General features: G+C 36.2%; 1 protein-coding gene across 4 annotated transcripts in view; it reads right to left on the reverse strand.

The window, feature by feature from the left end:
* The window catches only part of UNC13C (unc-13 homolog C), a 136546-nt gene that overhangs the window by 45022 nt on the left and 70559 nt on the right, over positions 1-20965 (reverse strand). For all 4 annotated transcript variants that reach the window (XM_027688299.1, XM_027688300.1, XM_027688302.1 and 1 more), the window contains exons 17-18: positions 13113-13246; positions 7238-7323 (exon numbers count right to left, since the gene is read on the reverse strand). In XM_027688299.1, the coding sequence (XP_027544100.1) occupies positions 7238-7323; positions 13113-13246 (220 nt within the window). The remainder of the gene's footprint in view (positions 1-7237; positions 7324-13112; positions 13247-20965) is intronic.

Here is a 20965-nt window from a genome sequence, read left to right on the forward strand (position 1 = left end):
AGAGAGCTGTTCCATCTCCGTGGTACAAATTACAGTGACAGTAACACCTTTAAGAAGACTTCCAGTAAGCAACAGTGCTGGGGAACAAAAATAAATCTGTTCAGGTGTTGTTTGTATAACCAAGAAAGAAGAGAGGTTTGTGGGTTTTTTTTTAAAGGCTTTTACATGGAATCTATTAATATATACAAATATATTTGGTGTGTGATGATATCAGCTACAGACCTGGTGACACTGTATCTTGCAAATAATCTAATTGTAGGCCCCTGTTCTTTTACAGAAAAATCTATGAAGAGACATAATTGGAAGAACTGTAACCCAAGGTACTTTCCTCACAGGCCTGTGACCAAGCAAAAGTACTTTGGAATCACGTTTGGTTTCTTGTTCGTTTTCCCAGCAATTGATAAAGAAAGCTGAGAAGATTTTCTCAAAGCAACAAATAAAAGCCATAATGATAACTTATTAAGCAGAAGTAACTACATGACACTAAAGACATAATGTCATTTAACAAACTGGAATACGATCTTGTTCATACAGAATTATTTTTTCTTTTTAACCTTGAGGTAATTACATCACTCTGAGTTTCCATGTGATTTTTGATATGTATTAGTTGCTAAAAAAGGAAAACAGGGTAATCCAACAACCTTCATAAAAGATGAACATGTTAAATATTCAGATAATCAATTTGATATTTTGTTCAACTCTGATTTTTCCTTATTTGGGTACAAAAACTCAGAGGTTTTTTTTTTAACAGCAGTTTCTTAGCTACTGTTTTCTGTAACAATGTACAGTTAAACTGCTTGAAGGATTCTAATGAGATGCTTTTAAATTATACTTCGAATCTTTATGAAGAAGAACTACAAGGGAATTAGTCTTTAAAAAAAATGAACAAATTGACTAGATACAAATAAATCTATATCTAACAGAAAAGCTTTTCCAGATTTCAGGCTTCATAGATAATGTTGCAGGGATTAATAACTACTACAAAGAATATTGATGTGTAGCAAATTAATTGTATCACAACCAGTTGGTTTGACTGACATACATACTATTGCTCTACAGTTTATTAAAACAGAAATGATTGAAACTAAGCATATGGGAATTGTGTTTGGATTAACTGCAAATTGTCACATCAAAACTCAGCTGTTATTTTCAGCCCTTCCAACATAATTCCATATTATTTGCAATAATTACTTACAAATTGTTCTAGAGATTACCAGCTGCATATTTTATCTATTTATTTCAGAATTGCTGTTTCAGAAAACCCGTGATTTCCAAACTTTCAGTCGTATAATTGGAAGTGTATATGTGACACAAACTGAGTATGGCTAGTGGAAAAAAGCTCCTATAAGGCATGATGTTGATTGAGAATGAATTATTATCCCTCCCTCTGCATCACTGTGGGAACATTACACCTGTATGACACTCATATGTTTTGGATAAAAGTAGAAGTTAATGTTTAGTGCACCTGGTCCCGACGCATCTTCCCTACAGTGCTGTACCATTGCCTTATTAAATGTGGGTATTATGCTTGTTGTGCTCTTGACTTAATCCCTGTATCACTGAAATAAGCTTAAAGGCCCTGTTTGCATGTAACATAGTGGATCAGGGCACAAATGAAGAAAAATGTAAACTCAAACAAAGTTCCCAACTGATTTAGAAGAAGGAAACATTACATTCTACTAGACATCCCAGGATTCTTCTACTTTGCTAAAGGCAGTGGAAGTCACTGGTTATTAACTGAAATACAGAGTAGAACACAACTAATTGACAATTATGTATAATTTACATTGATTTTGATAATGTGAAATACTACTGGCCTTTCTGAAACGGCTCTTCATGTCAAGATAAATATAATAAAACAAAAACTGAAAAAATTCTGTCATTATCTCTTTTTTGTGTTACACTTACATCTAATTTACTACTAAAACTCACTCTAATTCTCCTTTTAAAATATGTATTGTGTCTTTTATAACAGATTTCTACATATTCAAACTTTTCTCTACATTTGCTTCGAAATTTTCATCAAAATATCTTTGAACGCTTCACAAAGGTAATGGATTGCACCTTGAACAACTGATTAAGTTGTTCAAATGGTGATTAAGCTGTGCCAATGGGAAACCAGGGGGTAGGGAGACCAAGGGCATTTTTTAAGAGAACATGGATAAATTATGAAAGGCAGTGTAGGTCTTGAAGATTTCTTAACCATGGAGTCATATTTCCTCCCTGGATAGGACCTACAGTCAGACATAAAGAAGCTTTAACTCTAAGATTGCTGTAGTACTCACTGTCCTGACTATGGTTCAATATGCAAAACCCAAGAAAATGGGTTAGAGAACAAGGAAATGATAGATACAGTGGGCACCTCCCCAAGTGCAAGGTTGTGCCACACTAGAGATCGCTGAGGTAGTTCCAAGTAAAGATGACACATTGATACAGCACAACACGGTGCCATGAAGAGGTATTAACTCAGCCCCTGGGAACAGTTCTATCTACTTCATCTATCTTAATTATTGGGTCTAATTAACTCCAACAAAATAGTGCCATTTGGTATGGTTACAGTGCTTTGTAGGCAAGCCTGGAGATCCCTGTGTTGCACACGATAGGTGTGGATTCCCATCCTGGCAAAGCTCAGCTCCCCAGCACGTGCAGTGTGCAGCTGCTGCTATGAACATCATTGTCTGTTGTGCTGACCAAAGAAACTTCTAACTCCCCTCTTCCTCCAACTGTGTCAACATTCTATCTTATTGTCTGCCAAAGGAAAGTTTAACTCCAATTTTAATCCCCTTGCCTTTGTTTTTACAGACTATGAATTGCCATGACACTACATATTCCTCAGGTCTCTGAAAAAGCTCGGATGGAATACATTTGTTCAAGTGTGCCAGTGCAGAGATGATATCATATATCAGAATATATCATATCATATCATATTTTGATAGCAATGAAACCCTGCATTCTGGTGGATGTTGCCTTCCTACCCTTTCCAAAACCTCAGCCTCACCTCCCCAAACCTACTCTGCAGCCTCCCTCTAAGCCAAAGCTAAATGTTATTTACAAAGGGGAACTTTGTAAATTTGGAGTGAAAATAGACATGAAATCTGCCACCAAATGGCGTGACCTTTCTCTGGGCAGCATCAGCCTTTTTGGTTTCTTTCTATGCTGTCCCTGTTCTCAACATCATCTCACAGACCTGCCTCTTCTCTTTCAAATCACTTTATCAGTTTTTGATGTGAAAGAAGTATCTGTCAGAGAAACAGGAAAATGATGTCTGCTTATGCACTGGGGACAACAGCAAACTTGAAAAGCAAACCCATGTTAAACGCATAAAATGGAGGAATGACTTTCTTGCTCCTCTTCTATTTTTATAAGGTCTTCAGAATCTCAGCTCTGCAGGACTGAGACTGTCTATTGCTGTATTTACACAGCAGCTAATTAATTTCTGCTGGATTCTGCTCTTGACTTCTGGCTACGACTGGAATTAGATTATCATAATAACAGCAATTAGGATGTTCTCCTTCCAACAGACTGGATAGCTTCAGACACTTGATCTGACCTATTCAAAAGTTGGATATTAGAAAGATCTGAAAATGACATTTCTGAGGACAAAGAATAAAAAAGATACTTTGCAACTGTGTGTCTAATTTCAGCTCATTACTCCCTCATCATCTTTTATCCTTTGCATCTTCATACTTGTAAAGGAAAAGATTTGCTGCCATATGAAGTCAGTAACAAATCACTTGCACTACTGGTAAAATTCTCTCTCTGTTCTCATTTCTTTGTAGCATAAATGCAGAATAATTGGGGGATTGGACAGTACAAAACCAATACCATCCTATAAGATCAGATATGCTTGTGTAAACTGAATAACAAACAACAGCATTTAATCTGTCATGCAAACCACTGATGCTTCATGAAAAACCTGTAAAGAAGAAAAAAAACCTCAAAGGGATCAAATCTAATTAAGTCAGTTCTCAAAGAGAAGCCTGTGATACCTTCTCCATGCAAAATCTATCCATGAGAATAATCCCAAGCTCCTTAGATCAGAAAAAAAATTAGAACTGGTGTGAACTCTATTTGTTACGGGATGCCTAAAACTTTTAACATTGTGCAAAGGCTAAACATTTTTATTAACTTAAATTGGAAGAAAATCCAGAATGAAATGATGAACTTGATGTCAGAATTTAGTGCAGTTTTGTTTCCAAGGCATGTCAGCTTGGCACAGTGTAGCCCTGATCTCAGCAGCTGTGGAGAACTGAGCTTTGTGATGTCCTTTCCTCCCTCACCAAAAGAGTGACAGCACCCACTTACCCTGTCACATGCCAGTGTTCTGCCCTGGTGTTCACAGAGACACACAGCTGCTTTGCTCTTCTCTGGCAAAAGCCACTGCTATGGAAGCTGCTGTCCCCTCTGCATTCTCCATGTCACAGGAGCAGCCTCCCAGCTGGACTGTCCTGGGCAAGGATCAAGGGAGAAGAGAAGGCAGCAGGGTGTGATGCTGCTGGTGTCGGGCTCACAGGGCTGCTGGGTCCTACTGCAGAGGAGGTGGCAGCACTGCTGGAGAGCAGCAGCTCTGCCCAGCACCAGCTGCAGCTCCACACATCCCCTGGGAAGATACAGGAGGCATCCAGCTCCACAGAGAGGGGCTGAACAGCCATTCTGAACACTCAGGGAAAAGGAATGTGAAGTGGATGCTCCAGTATTGGTCTTCTGTTAGAGATGGAGATATGACATGCTTATTTTCTGAAATTAAGCTGATGGGTGTGGCTGGGTATATTTGGGAATGCATTAGGTGGGTAAAACCAGAAACAGTATCTTGGATGAACTAATTTAATCTTTTGTATCACAGGAGCAATCCTTTTGCAACGTTGGACTAGTTCATTGCTTCTTGATTGGATGCAGAAAGGAATCAACTTTGTAACACAAAATATGCTGCTTCAGGAGATTAATACTAAATTGGATCAGGGAAAGATTGCAATCACAGCCCTGGACACTACGTATGAACAGATGGTAGCCTATGTTAATAACTTGGAAGGCGAGAGTGGCAGAGCAGAATGCAATGCATTTTAATGAACTCCATTAAAACCAGGAGAATCAACTGTGGCCATATTCAAGGACTTGCTTCTAATCTTATAGAATTCAAAGCAAAAAGTTTTATTGCCATTAGCAACTGAGTTAAACTCAGTTTCTATAATATCTATGTGAAGAATCAATGATTTAAAAACCAGCAGAGCTGGAGAGAGAAACAGAATGCTGATCTATATTTTATGACTAGATTTATTGAGGTTCCTGTTTAGGATTGAGGGTGAAATTGTGTATATTTATAATACTTTATACTAATTTTAATTTTCATTAATTATTATTTATACACAGGAACTTTTTCACTATTGATTCTGGGAATTACTTAGATTTTCTAACGACAAGAATGGCATTTACTCTACTCAGAAAGACAGTATCCACAGCAACACAGAGATGAGACCATATTCGGGGACAGGTTTGGAACAGACAGAAAGAGTCAAGTGCCTTCTAATGAATCCTCTATATCACTCTCTGCAGAATTAGGATTAATGTTAGCATTAATATTTGCTTTAAAGTCCTGATTCAGCCCAACCACCCACACTTCATATATTGTATAATTAACTCTTCCTCAAGAGCTTCCTGTTCTACTCTTTACAACCAAGAAACAAACCATGGCTTGATCTGAAGACACCTGTGAGTGATCAGCATGCTCTGCTTAGCAAGCAGAGTGAGTTATGTTTTGTGAATTATCTTGTTGCAGTGCAGAATGTTTATAGTTCAATGACTGAAGCACTCTGAGCATTGGGGTGCTCAGGGATGTCCGTGTGCAGACTAAAGCCACACATTCAAGGTTATGAAACCATGGCAAGTAGTGGCTGTTGGAAATTCTTAGTAATCTGTGCTAACTGTGTGTAAATCCAATCCCAACACTGAGTTGCTGAACAGCAATTTTCTGGTAGCTGTTCTCCAGACAGGAGGTTGTTTCACCAGCAACATGCTCTCACCCAAAACAGTGGCTTTCATTTGGTTTCCATGCTTCTCAGCTCTTGGAAGCTTTTGCCTTCATTGATCACTCTCAAAGGATAATCTCCTGCCTGACATCAGCTTTCTCAGACTTGTGCTTTTGATTCACTCTGACATGACTACAGAACATCACATTCAAACATTTTGAACATCTCTTGTCCTACCTGTGTCTTAGATTTCTCATCTTCTGTTGTCACTCTACATATTATAATTACCTTCCTTCCTTTCTTCCTGTCTTTTTCCTCTGCCGTGTTTAGTATGCAAGTTCCACATTCAAATAACATAATTAACAAAATAAAGTAACATAATACCAGATGAACAAAATAGTTCTTCCATCAATAGACATTCTAGTCATTCATCTTTTTTCTGTTTTTCTTGGTCATCATAAAAATCTACCATACCATACCACTACCAAAGACATTGTGGACAAAATAATATTGAAATGATCTTCAAGTATTCATTTTGTTTAAACTTTTATGTCTGTTGAATTGCATTTTTTTTAAGTCCGACCTCATACTTCTTTTTCACCCTGTCAGACTTGCTGTGTAATTAGCAGCAGACTTGACTAAAGACAATGGCAGTTTCATGCAGGTATTTTTACTTGGTTTTCTGCAGTAACCATATTTTAATGAGTGGGTTTGAAGCCATCAGAAATAGAAATAGCCATTAGCCATAGAAAAAAAATGTATATTTTAGCAATGGTTAACCACAGTAATATTCTAGGGGATAAAATGAAACTGCATTTGATTCTGTTGGAACTAGAATGAATACAACCTCCTTTTGAGCACAAAAAGATATAATTATAGTGTGTGCTTTCTCCATAATTTCATTCTGTAAATGTTTCTTACAGTCAGGTTACCAATTTTCAGCTAGTAAGAAAATACAGAGTGTCTAAAATGTTCTCCAGCAAGGATATCTGTGGTTCTTTGGACACTTATGATTTTTGTCAGAACTAGGTAATAAGAAATAGCATTTCAAGTCACAGTTCTTTTGTCTCCTTCTTCCACAGATGACTTCATATACTCACAGTGCAATGATTTCCTTCCTTTACAACACTTCTTTTTCATTAACCTGTGAAACATCTAAAAGAAGTACTCCAGAAAGCTCTTACCACACACAGAAATCTGATGCCAGGTGTCACTTACAGTGGAAATCAGTCTTAGTGAACTCTCTAGTGTAACTAATAGTTTGTTCTAATTACCTTCCAGAGCATATTTCATATCCTGGGCAAACAGAGTCCACATGATTTCAGCACTGATTTTCCCCATGTTCAACTCTTGAGGGAACCTGCAATCAATCACATTACATCAGTTCACCTGCTGTTAGAAATTATGCTTACAGCTGCACAGCAGAAAGGCAAATATTTCCACAAAATAATTCCTCTAGTATGCACTTACTGTATTTTATATTTTGTACAATTATAGAAACCATCAAACCTTCAAATACAAACTTCCTCAGTGCAGAGGCCTGGGTAAGTAATTAGTTGAATGTTGCACAAATTCCCTCACATGACATTTTAAATCAAGAACCATCCATCTATCTTGCAGATGACTCCTCAACTTGAGATAAATCAAATGGCTTATGAAAAATCTGATACAGCTGGCTCAGATGTTTAGCAGCTACAGCTTTTCTTTAATTCCCTTATTACACTGGAAAACAGTGAAGCTGTCTGTGAAGCTATAATGGTTTTTACTAGTTGAATCCAATTCACTGTCTGGAGACTTCCACCTTGAAGTATGGATAAAGCACTAAAGAATATAACAGGTAGTGAAATGCAGATTTTGATTCAGAATTTTAGTTTTGGTTTTATGCTTCATGTCATCTTTGAGAAACAGTGCTTTTTAGACATGTTCTGCGGGTATCAATTAAGTATTTTTTCGCAACTTTTTCATAGGTCCCATCTGCTCCTTATTCTACATAAAAGGTTTAATCTTTCAGTTACCAGCTCCACTGTTAGCTACGAGAGAAAGCTGGCATTTAAGTGATAGACACTATGTTTTATGTCACATTTTAAAGGAGAGTTATTTGTCTTGAAAAAAAAGAGCCATTCTTAATGCAGGTGTGGGATGTTCTCAGAAGCAGACCACGCCAGGTCATGCAGCTGAAGAGCAGAAAGCACATCACAGAACCTCGGAGTGTTAAAGCAGTTGTTGACACCACAGGGTGCAGTGAGAGCCACACGGACACACTCACAGTTCACTGGGAACACATAAAGTAAGGAAATTCTCATATTCGTGAGAAAATACACAGAGCTCTGTGACTTTTTCTTGAGTTTATTACACCATTTTACATGAGCAGAGAATTTGATCCAAAGTAGTGCTTTTATTAAAGCACTAATGAGATTCAGAAAATATTCCATAATAATTTTTGTAAAAGTGTAAGAATTTTTAAAGCTCTTGCTGACAAAGAAAGAGTGAGAATTATGTGCAACTTTATAGTGGTAGCAGTATGATCTAATTAATGTATACTTTCTAGGCACATATTTGACCCTGATCATATCTGCAAAGAAAAAGTACTTAAACAGCTCATTAGCTCAGTCACTTTAATAGGAGGCAATTGCTATCTCAGTTCACTGAGCCTTCTTTGTGCTAATGGCTGCTCAACTAGAGAACTGTATTAATTCTGTTAACACAAAATTAATTGCTGCTCAAAAGCTGAAATACATCTCAGCTGCCTTAATTTCTTAACCTTCAGTTCAGTCTGAGTGCTCTCTTAGCACCAGACTTGAACTTCTGCAGTGTTATTCTGAGGAAGTATTTGACAGCTGATTTAACACTGACACTGTCTTTTGACCCTAATGCAAAGCTGGCCATGAAGCAAGGCTGGGTCTGATAAAAATGCATTGTTTTGATTAGTGGGATATATATATGTATGCATTTTAATTTGTGAAAACACATGCACACACACACAAACTTCAATTATCTGTGTTGTATAAATTACTGTAGTTCAACACAGTGTCCTGGATTCATCCTACCTGACTTCACTTAGCCAAAGTCTAAAATCGATAGACTTCTCTTTTGCCAACTATTTCAGAATTTGGTCTCTAAGCAGCGAAATATCAGAGAAATTTCCCATGCCAAACTCTACAAATTGCATTTTCTAATCTTTTTAGGCCACATATTATCACATTTCTCAGCAAAGAAAAAGGATGACCAGGAGAGTGCTCTGTTAGATATTCTTTTTGCTCTTGATACTGTTATTTCTGTTCCATAGGCCATAATTTCCCCAATTTCTATGCCATTCTTAGAATAATAGTATAAAATCTCAGTTTATCCAGAACAGTCAAGTTGCTCCTACATGATGATATCCATGTATTTCCAAAAAGACTAAACTGCATATAAAAGGCAGCCACTTATGGATGTCTTCTCTCTATTGATTTTAATTAAGTAAAAATTTAGTGAGAACTGTTCTCACTGGCTAGTTCTAACAAAGGGCTATATATAAGACCACAGATCAATGGAGTGAAATTGCACTCGGCTCAAATGAAAATGAAAAGAATCAATGTATAAGCAAAACATAAATAAACCCCCAAAGCATTTATCCCAGGTAGTGCTGCATGTCTCCAGTTAAACCCTGAAACAAGAAAATCCCATCATGACAATTAAAAATGCTTTTTCTTAATTTGTGCCATCAGATCTTCAATCTGCTACATTTTGAGAATATCAAAGTCCCTGAAGCTCAGAGGCACATTCTCAGAATAGCTCATATTCCATACTTGGACGGTTCAATCTCATCCAGGTATTAAATCCCACTGGTCCTGTGGGTGAATACATTCATTTTTGTGCTGTGCTTGCAGCAAGAGGTTAGATTACACCATCTGTGGAGTGCTGGCCATGGTCACTGCTTCACTAACCCTTAAGACAAAAGTTCTATCTGATTTTGGAAAATATGTATTCTACTTAAACTGTGAGCAAGGAGTTCATTTATTCTTGCTTTTTGTGCTCTATTCTCCACTTAGCCAAAGTTTTTATTTTTAAAAAAGTAACATTCCTTTTCTTGAAGAAAACATATCACATAAGACAGATACCTTGTATTAAAAAACTAATAGTCTGTATAACTAATCTAGTTTTACAGCACTACATGAGCAAGTGACAGTGTATGTTGTGAAAAAGCAGAGCACAGCTTTGTTTTTTGCAGGATAATTTTCACAAGTTAAATGAAAGAAGTGATATTCATATGTTTCCACAGAATAAAGTGTAACTGATAATGGAAAATATCACTGAATCAAGACACAAAACACGTCAGATACACTCTCCACCATCAAAGAAACATTCTAGAGTTAGCCTGACACAGCCCAATTCTTGATACAGTGTACCCTGACTTTTTTGATCTTCTTTCCATAATTTTTCCCCCACTGACACACCTTTCATAACTCACTGTCTCACAGGTTGCTGTTTCTGCAATATAAGTTACTATCCTTAACTTCACAGGTTTATCAAACATCCCAGCTCCTGAAGCATGAGGAAATCTGCTCCCACAGATTTCACCAGCCAGTACTTTCCATACTGTGGGATGGGGAGGGAGTGTGTGGAACACGGTGTGATCACAGAGAAAACACATCCTTACATTGCAAAGATCTAAGGATCAGTAAAGAACAAATTGAAAAGTCCCAGTAGAGTTGTCTTGTTTCTTAAATTTGGGCTACAATAACAACTTGACTATTCTGAGTGTATATGCAAAAAAAAAGGTGCAGAGGCACAAAGTTTAGATTTTGCTTTCAAAATGCACAAGCATATTTCCGTTGAAGATTTTGTTTTTGATTTGTTGTTCCTTTTATGAAAAAAACTCTTTTATTTTGATAGCAATTTCTTCTGTCTCACAGCCCGTACAATGTATACTTGCAAGTAACAAGAAGCCCTAGATTTGCCTGTGAATCAGATTTCAAACACATTTTACATTGTTCAACTACTTGAATGAGAATTTCACACTTTAAATACCAGACCATGTTTTTCCCCTCAAACCTGTCGAGTTTCTTATGTCATATAAGAACTGCAGCTTGCTCCCACACTCCCCCTGGATGGTCTGATCTGCTCTGTCAGTGGCTGCAGTGCTTGCTGAGGCAATCATGTCATGTTTCATTTGGATTCATAATCTGATACAGTTCAAACTACTGTATCACAGCATAATTTTTGCCTCTAAGGTAGATATAAAAATAGGGTTTCCAAAAATGGTTGAGGAAAAGAATTCTGAGCAATATTATAAAATTGTGAAAACTCCTATCAGAATGCTTGGAGCTCTCCTGAGGATCTTCAGTTACCTCATTTCTAAAATAGATTTCAAATGGGTGTAGGTCTGAATATTCCACCGAGACACTCCATGGCCACGTATTCCTGATAAGGAATCATAGTTTTGCAATATTCTTAAATATTCAGCTTATATTTCCTTTTCATCCATTTTAATCTGTTTTCTTTTCTGGGGCAAGCAAAGAGGAAGAGGCTGTCATTTGTTCTTGATAGCTTTTACACGCTGCTTTTGTTTTAGGAGATGCTTTTTTTAAAAAAAGGTATCCAAAGCGACGGAATAGTTTTTCAATTTTTATCCCCTCACAGTCTCTTCATCTTTTGCTCCTCCTGTCTCCTACTTCTCAAAGACATGTTATTCTCTGTGCTCACTCTTCCACTTACAAAACAACAGTGAAAACGGGAGAGAAGTCAGAGACACCAGCTCTCTGCCTTAGTCTGTCCCAATTCCATCCACTCCTGATTCTCTTTTCACATCTTACACGATCACTCAGCTGCACTTTAGGGAACCTACTAATCTCCTTAGAGGAACTCTGTTATTTATCCCTTTACTTTCTCCCTCACATTTGTATAAAAATATAGCTAGAACAACTTTTAAAGATAATTAACCCCCAATTACATTTGTTTAATTTCAATGAAGAGACTGAAATGAAATGCATGTGTGTATTTGTTTCAGTTAAATGTTTTATAATAAGTGTATTTGTTACACAGCTGTCAGACAAAAAGTTAATGGAGGAACTTCACATTAAATTGTAAAAATCAGAAGGCAAATAAATATCTTCCAGGAGGTTTCTTTGTTGATTATATTTCAAGTCCATAAATAGTATGGTACCTTTTATCAACAAATAAACACATCTCAATGTGCAGAGTGCCTTCAGTATCTACCCTATACTGGCTGAAAGAAACAGGCTTGTTCCTGCTCCCCTTCAGACCATTCAGTTAAATGCAACCACAGACACCTCTATTACTTGTTCTGTCATAATACAGCTGTAGGTTTCAATTTTAACTTTTGCATAAGTCATTACAGCCAGACTGTGCCCAGATTTTCTGTCTCTCTGTAAAATAGCTCTGCAGAGCTAAAGGAGCTAAAACATTTCCCTGGGGCCTCATCACGTTGCATTTCAATTAGTGCTACGCTGTAAGATGTGAAACATGTTCCTTTGCACTCCTATATATTTTGTGTTCAAACCCAGCACTCTGTCTCCTCCTTCTATATTTATTGATTGGCTCTCTCTTTTCTACTACTGCATCAACCTGAAGTTATTTGACTTGTCTTGGTTATTGATTGTACCTCCCTCATCTGTTGCATTGTCAATTCTGATTAGTCAACTTCCATCTCTAGGATATTGCTCTCCATTTTATAAATTTTCAGGTCAGTGTGGCTAGGTTTTCTCCCTAGCCAATTGTAAATTTGGAGAGGGTCTTTTTGTGAAGTTCATTATTTTGTTACAAATAAATCCCTAAAACTCACACCTAAAAGACTCTCAGCATGATTTGAACACTATGTGCATGAAGATACTATAATAACATTAATGCCATCACACCTTTTTACTGAACTTTCCCTTCTAAACATTTTGTTCTCTTGCACAGTATTTTGCTACTCAACTTTTTGGGATGGTTCATATACCACCTGTCTTTAGTATTCCCAAAACCAAAGATTCTCTTTCCATTATCAGAGCACTAAGTTTTTATCAAACTATGTCAACGTTATATTCTGCATAAAACCCTCTAGCTAGATTCTATTTAAAATTACAAGTACTGATTCAAGTGTATTTCCTGTCCTTATTTTAATAAATCCATGATTCTTAAATTTTCATGGGGAAATTAATTACTTACTGGTTCAAGATTGGTGTATATGCTGTTTTATCTTCATCTATAATGGTGACCATCAGAGTAATAAGCTGTGCCCAGAAATCCAAATTCTTTGTTGTTGGTCCCTGTTCTTCTTTAGGAACTTCTTGTTTCTTACTCTGTTAAAACAAGATTGGATATATTTTTACTAGAGAAATTAGAAAAAATATTATGGATTTCCACCTACAGATTGTTACTTGGCTGGGAAGTGTGACATGCTAAGAATCTTCAGAAATTTTGGAAAACGACTGGTTACCAACTCAGAGTAGATTTTATGGGGTACTGTACTTGGCTGTGGACAAATATTAAAAAACAGAGAGTGCAAGGACTGTCACATCAGCAAAGAAGATCAATAAAGGCTTTATTTTTGCTGTATGTCTACACTTTAATTAAGTACATTCTTAAATTCTTTGTTGTGCTGAAACAGAGTGCAGATAAAACTGTCTGCTGAGGTAGAACTTTTATACCCTACACAATAAAGACCAAACAAATCAATGCTGAAGAGTATTTAACGTTTTGTTTTGAATTATACACTAACAGCTGCTATGCTGTATGGTCTAAACGCAGAAGCAGTTAAATTTCCCTTTATTTTATGGACAATTTTGTATTTTTTAGTTTAATTGAAATGTGCATTTACAGCTAGATTTTGTATCTACAGTTTTGATTTATGAATTCTTAGCCTACAATTTCATAGACAGAGTATTTTGCAGTTCTTTGCTTGACAGAAGGGTCAGATTCCTCATCAATGTCCAATAAATAACTTCACTGCAGAGACCCAAAGATGAAAATAAATATTTCTAGTTCTGTATGGATACACACATGCATACACACATAGTTTCTGCCTTTTCTACATAGCTGTCTGAGATAGAAAGGGGCCTCAGCTAGTAAGTCAGAAAGAACACATGCCTGTGATCCTGCAAATTTAAACATATATTCCCTGTACTTTTCATTTCTAGTCCATATATGACCACTTCAATGGATCCTGTATCTTCCTGAATAGACATAACACTGCATCAGTGTCATGGTGAATTAATTAAATGTAATTTTAACCTCAATTAACTTTTATCTATTAACAGCATTTAAAATGGCAGAAAGGGAATTTCAACAGCACTTAATTGAAATTGTTTCTGTGGCCACTGTGGAATATTTTAGAAAAGTGTCATTAATCACACAGCTACATACTCAGTTGCACTACAAATGGTACCACTTCAAATGTCTAAAGCAACTGAAATAAAGCTCAGGTACAAGGGAGGATGGGCCTGGTGTCACTGGCAATTAAAAACACATGCTAAGGAGAGTGTTTTTCAAAACAGAGACAAACATTGGAGAATTAATGTCACTCACAAGGGCTTTCATTGGTGTGCATTATATTTTTATTAGAAGGCCTTGTTTCTATATCAAAGATTTATGACTAATATACCATCTTTTTCTCAGAGGTTTGTGCATGTTTAAATCAAACCAACTGAAAGGCAGTTATAGAGGACAAAGCCACTTCACATTTATCTCAGCATCTCATACAAAAACTGTATTTCACAGAAAACAACTTGCAGTGACATGTAGCTTAGAGAGCTTTTCATGACCGTGAACGTGAATCACAGAATGTGAAATTCATTTTTTTAATAGAGATAGTAAAAAGTAACTAATTTACAAAGTAGTAGTCGCATAAGGAGGCTCTTTCTACAAAAATTCTCTGAAGCATATATCTCTCAAAAATCAATATGGTCCTTTCAAAAGCCCCAGAGAAGGTATTTTTAAAATAGTCTCACATTAACAGATGGAGTTGTGTGCCTTGAAATAAAAGTGCATACTCTGCCCATGCCCAGTGGTAATTTCAATTCTTTATCCTAAAGTCTAGCTAGTGTATTAGAAACACTCAGAATCATTCACACTGTTTTTACACTGTTAGTATAGCTGGCATTGTTATTTGTTTTATGTGGTTTCTGGCAACAGATACCTTCATGGAAGCATTATAGAAACATAGAATACCCTGAGCTGGAAGGGACCCACAAGGATCATTGAGTCCAACTCCTGACCTTGAGCAGGGCAACCCCAAAAAATCACACCTTGTGTCTGACAGCATTGTTCAAATGCTTCTCCAACTCTGGCAGGTTTGGTGCAGTGCCATTATAATCAGGTAAAACAATGCTGGAAATTTGATTGCATTGAGTAGTTGCAGGGTTGAAAAAACAACAGAAGAAAATTCCATCTTGGAATAAAAAATAACTTGAGAACAAGCTATTTTCATATAGAAAAAAAATTTTCAGTGGTGTAGTGTGTTTGACTTCAAAATGTTTCTATTGACATGACTGAGAGGAACAGTAAACAGCATAACATTGCAGAAGAAGTGAGTGGAGGCACAATATGATATAATTATAGCTGCATTTTAACAATTTTTTAACTGAATGAAACACTTTTTAGAGGCACTGCAAGTTTGATTTCCAAACTGCTTTGCTGAAGTCAGCTTTGGTGACATGGGTTCATCATCACTGTGTTGTGAACAGTCAGTAAGAATACCCCCTTTCTAGATAAAAGAGTAAGTTTTTCCTTTACTGTGATCTCAAAAAACTAAAAAACCAAGCAATTATCTCCTCTAACTTTGTAACTGTGATCATAATAACTCATGTCTCGATCCTGTGATTTAGTCCCACATCCAACCCAATTCTCCATGATATGCATCCTCTCATTTTAGGAAATAATACCATACACATCTACTTAGTACAGAGTATTTACAGACTATGCAGAAGTTGTGCAAAGGGGCTTTAAAATGCCAAGATTAGATCAGCTTGTACAGAGGCAAAATGTGTGCTTACAATAGTTTACACACCGAATTTCTGGAGTATGAACATAGTTAACTGTGTGGTCTATTAAGTGGAAAATCTTATCTTGGTAATAGTAACATTCTTTTTTCACTCTAGTTATATTCATTAGAAGAAACTGTCAGTATAAAAATATGAACTAAATACTTGATATACCCAATTAGTGCCATGTTGGCACAAATACAGTGAGAAGATACGTGAGCCACTAAATACTGCGTATCATTGCAGAGGATATTAACAGTACTGAGAATTTTTTAAAAATAAAACTGAAAAGGTCAAGAGGAGGAGAAAATCTCAATATATCAAGATGACAAAATCATTAATTAAACAGAAGCTATTCATGATTCTTGACTTTTAAAAAGAATGATTTTGTGAAGTTTCCTGTCTTTTGTTTTTGTTTGATCCAGCACTGAACAAGCTAAAATCACAGATTGCTCTTACAGTAACGAAGAAAACTTTCAGGAATAATGATAGGAATAAAAGTTTGCCAATTAGCAGAATCACTTTCTTTTTCACCAGTCTTTTCACTTAGGAAAGTGAAACCACTTAAAATATCTTGACATCACTTGGGAGGTAGTGCTGTCCCATGCACAGATCCATGAAATGCCAGAAGATGGCTTGTACTTAAAAGCTCAACAACTGACTGGCCAAAGGCAAAACACTGATATTCCTGAGAGGCTTCTGCTGGCAGATCAAACAGACAATAACACCAGATGATGTCTTACCACCAAGACATGTCAATACAGGTTTTTATACACTCATGTTAATTGACTTGGCTACTTCTTGTATTTAGGATCACTAAAGTTGTAGCAAACACCTTATAAGAAAAATATCTCTAGAGAGAAGTCACATTATTCACTAAAGATTTACAAACACAGGAAATAGTGCAGATTCTATGTGTTTGGGTTTTTTTTAATGTAACATCTAACCTAGGTGATTTATAACTCTTTGTCTTTTGCCACAGAAGGTACCAAAATCTGAAAGAGGAAGTAAGAGCACTTTTTCATAGGATATGTATCAAAATAAATTCTTGACTTGCACTAAACCATGTTTTCTCAGCTTCCTTTTACTATATATATGAGTATATTCAGTATATGACTATATATATGTATTTGCATATATGAACTGAATTCATATGTGCAAAAAATGGATCAGGCAGCACATAGCCATCAAAATCATTTGCTGGGACTTTGATAATAGAAAAATAAAATATAGAGGGATTTTTCCAAGTTCAAGTAAAAAAAAGGCTAAACTGTTGACAAGCAAACATATTTTATACTCTGAAACACTGACTGAAGGTGGAGAAAGCAACTGCAGGCACTGTGGGAAGCAGAATTAAAATCTACATCTGTATTACCCTGAGACAAATCTGTAAAGGCTGATCTGAGGTACACAGGCCTTTCAAATTCTCTCATCATTGATTTTACCAGTTTGTAGAATGAATGCCTGGGTTTATATTGCTTTGTTTTTATTTTGTTATGTTATGTGCAGTCAATACACGTTAGTATCTGTGTGACTTTGATAAGTCCAATCCTATGATATCAGAAACTTATCTATTGCTGTCTGATACCCCAAGCTACGTTTCAGAATATAATATTTTCTATATAAAGAGTGATAGAGTGGAAACTGAATGGAAACCAGCACAGTAGCCCTGATTAGCACAAGGCTACAGAGGGCTATTTTATATACCAGTCTTAGATGATGAAATATGAATTGTAACCGTACTTCTGTATTTTTAAACTGCTTAGTTAATATTACTTTATTTGGAAGATGTTAAGAATCACCAGGGGATATACAATACACATTATGTATCAAACATACACATATACAGACATTTATATATCACATACATCTATTTTTAGAATTTTATATAATTTTTATTTCTTTTTCTGTTTATGTATGTAAAATAATGAAAGCTAGAAACTATTTGCAGACAGTCAACACGCATTCAAAACCTGTGAGAAATTTCCCCGAGCAATGCTGTTGCACAGTAACTAACTCCCAAAGTGTTTTCTTATTTGAAACTGAATCCCTATTCATAGAATCATTATAGAATCATACAATTGTTTGGGTTGGAAGGGACGTCAAAGATCATCTCTTACAAAGTTCTACTCTCCTGTAAGTTGAGTCATCAAGTTATCAAAGTGCTTCCAAAACTATTTTTTCAAGACTTTTTTTTTTCCACATGGGGAGACTAAACACTTCACTCAGATCAGTGTTAATTAAAAAGAGAGAATACTGCATCTGCTGCAAAAGGAACTAGGTAGTTCCTCATCAGAGGGCTTTGTCTCAAACAGTGAGGACAGTAATATACATGTCAGTGAGACTGTCAGGCTGTCATGTTTTACTCTCTGTAGTACTCATTTGTATTTTGCCATCAGCTGTTCCTTGTATTCTGGTGTGGAACTGTAGCACGATATTTTTGCATACTGCTAACATTTGCTGTGCTTCACCCCAGGAAATATAGCTGTTCCCCCGGGGTGATATTTTGCTGCAAGACATTAGCTTTATAACAGTGATTGTGTGTCTGACACAAAGGTAGAGGGTAATAAAAAGACAAACTGCTGAGCATATTTTGTAATTTACTTGTTGCGCTTCTTACAGTGAGAAATTCCCCAAAACTCCAGCCTGGGCACCCTCAAGGTCATCATTCATTGTTCTATTTTCACCCCAAAAATCAAACAGTGACACACATTCAGACATTAAACATATTTTCTAGAGATACTGTGGCAGGCATCTCTGAGAGTTTCAGGCTGCAGACAAAAGCAAAGGCAGGTGATGGCTGACATGAGTTCCACACAGAGCTCTACACCCCGAGCGCAGGACAGCAGCTGCCAGGCTTTCCCCTGGGTGAGAGCAGGTGCTGACCTACACATGAACCATCTCTTGTTGCTTTGGGGTTCATTGATTTCAGTTCTCAGCACTCACAGCTCAAACCTCAGCTGTGCAGCTCAAACATGAGCCTCCTGTGCCACACAGTGGGATGAACTGCCTCCCTCCCCCTGAGAGGAGGAGACCTCATCTGATGGGGAGGCAGGCAGAGACAGGAGAATGGGTAATGAAGAAGGGGTGGAATAGGGTATAGCTGGACTAAGGGGTTTGGACACAAAGTTAATTAAAATATTGGTTACTGCTTCATTATTGTAACAGTGGTACCACAAGCCAGTCACCTGGATTCACTGGAAAACCTCCAGAGCTGTAGGTTTGAACAAGCTGTATACTCAGCTGTTCCTAAAAGCAAATGTACATGTGGATATATTGATAGGAAACTATAAGAGGACAATGGTGAACACAGTTTCCTTGTACAACTCTAGAGCTGATGCAGAATTCACGTAGTAATTTGAATTACTTTACTCATCTCTCTATTAAAGCTAGACTAATTATATTTCTCAGAATTGTCTCCCACCTGCTGTGAAACAAAGTTTTGTCTGGCATTAAGATTAGATATGATTGTTGTTTGATTACTGTTAGCAATTAATTATTTTGAATGCAATCTATTTATTTGTATTTTAAATTTGGGTTTTTTTACAAATATTCACTGAAGTTTCTTGCACTTCCTAGTGATTGTAATTTATAGACACTTGTCTGCTTAACGTTTCTATGTAAAACCACCACTGCTGGAGATATTGTGAAAAAGAACACAAGGGACGTAGAAATACAGTGAAATGCAGTAAATTCAGTTTTCCAACTGAGTGAATGCTTGTGGATCATTTATTTATTTATTTATCTATTTATTTACTTACTTATTTATTTATTTATTTATTTTATTTCAGGAGTTCATATTGCTTTATCTTTAAGTAGAGTTGGGTGAGAGAAAAATAATATCATAACATTGCCCATCCTGCTTCAAAAAAGAAATTTGGAGAGGACCATCACTTACGTGTGTTTTACATTCGCTACCAAACAGAAGGACTATCATATCCCTGCATTTTAAAACCATCTTTTAAAATAGACAGGCTAAACTGTTTTACAAATTGACAGAAAAAAGCAGTGAATTTTTTGACTACAGATAAGCTTTTGCAGGTGTTCCAATGCTTTGCAGAAGTAAGACTACTTCACTTTTGGCTGTTTACTAAAATTGCTGGAATCTGCTGATGAACTGCAGACTTATGTAATACCCAGTGTAGCAGCACTTCATATTATATTTAACAGACAAGATCAAATTGCTGCAGAGTAAACATTAGCAAGAAAACAGAGCAGTTTATGACATAAATAGATGTGATGCCTGAAGCTGCTCTTTCTACTACTTTATACTCCTACTCAGCTTACAATATAATCTGTTGTAGGATAAACACATCCATGAGCTCTAATGCTGTGGAGTGCTCATGGTGGTGATGAGAAATTTGTATGTTCAAAGCTACAGATAAGTTTTCTTGCATAACAGGAATCCAACACTAGAAAATAAATTCCCGTTTCAGAATAGTTGAATAAATAGCATATACTACCTTTCCTGAAATATAGTTATTAATATCTTGGATTCAAATAAAATGTACTTTCAGATGAAATTTGATGTCTTATATCAACAGTATGAGTGTTCCTGTTAATTATATACTACACAGAAAACGTGCTTTTGCCAAACAAATAATCCCATTCAAGGATGGAATAGTCACTGTAATACCATTTTTTCAGTGTGCCATCCAGAAAGAAAATGCAAGAAACAAGAGGTAATGTGATAAAGCAGTGATGCTCCTTTAAGACAGTTCTTAGTTTTAATGTTATAGAGTGATCTCTGGTCATATAATAGGAAAAAAATAAGCAACATTCTCAAAGATTTTGAATCACATTTGGAACACAACAAATGCTATAATTATTTTGCATTGACAGTTCAGCCTGACAGACTAATATTAAGAATTGTTTTAGAATTATCCTCTGCTTTCTTAAAGTTGTTACTAAAGCTTGGATCCAAGTATGCATCATATGTATTAAAACATAAGGCTGAAAAGACAGTATATAATTTTCAGCAAATTATAATATTTTTTTTTCTAAAGCTGCTAAAGTAAAATATTAGATCTTTAAAAATTA

The sequence above is a fragment of the Neopelma chrysocephalum genome, unplaced genomic scaffold (genome assembly GCF_003984885.1).
Source record: "Neopelma chrysocephalum unplaced genomic scaffold, ASM398488v2 Primary Assembly neopelma1_75, whole genome shotgun sequence".
NCBI classification, from domain to species: Eukaryota; Metazoa; Chordata; class Aves; order Passeriformes; family Pipridae; genus Neopelma; species Neopelma chrysocephalum.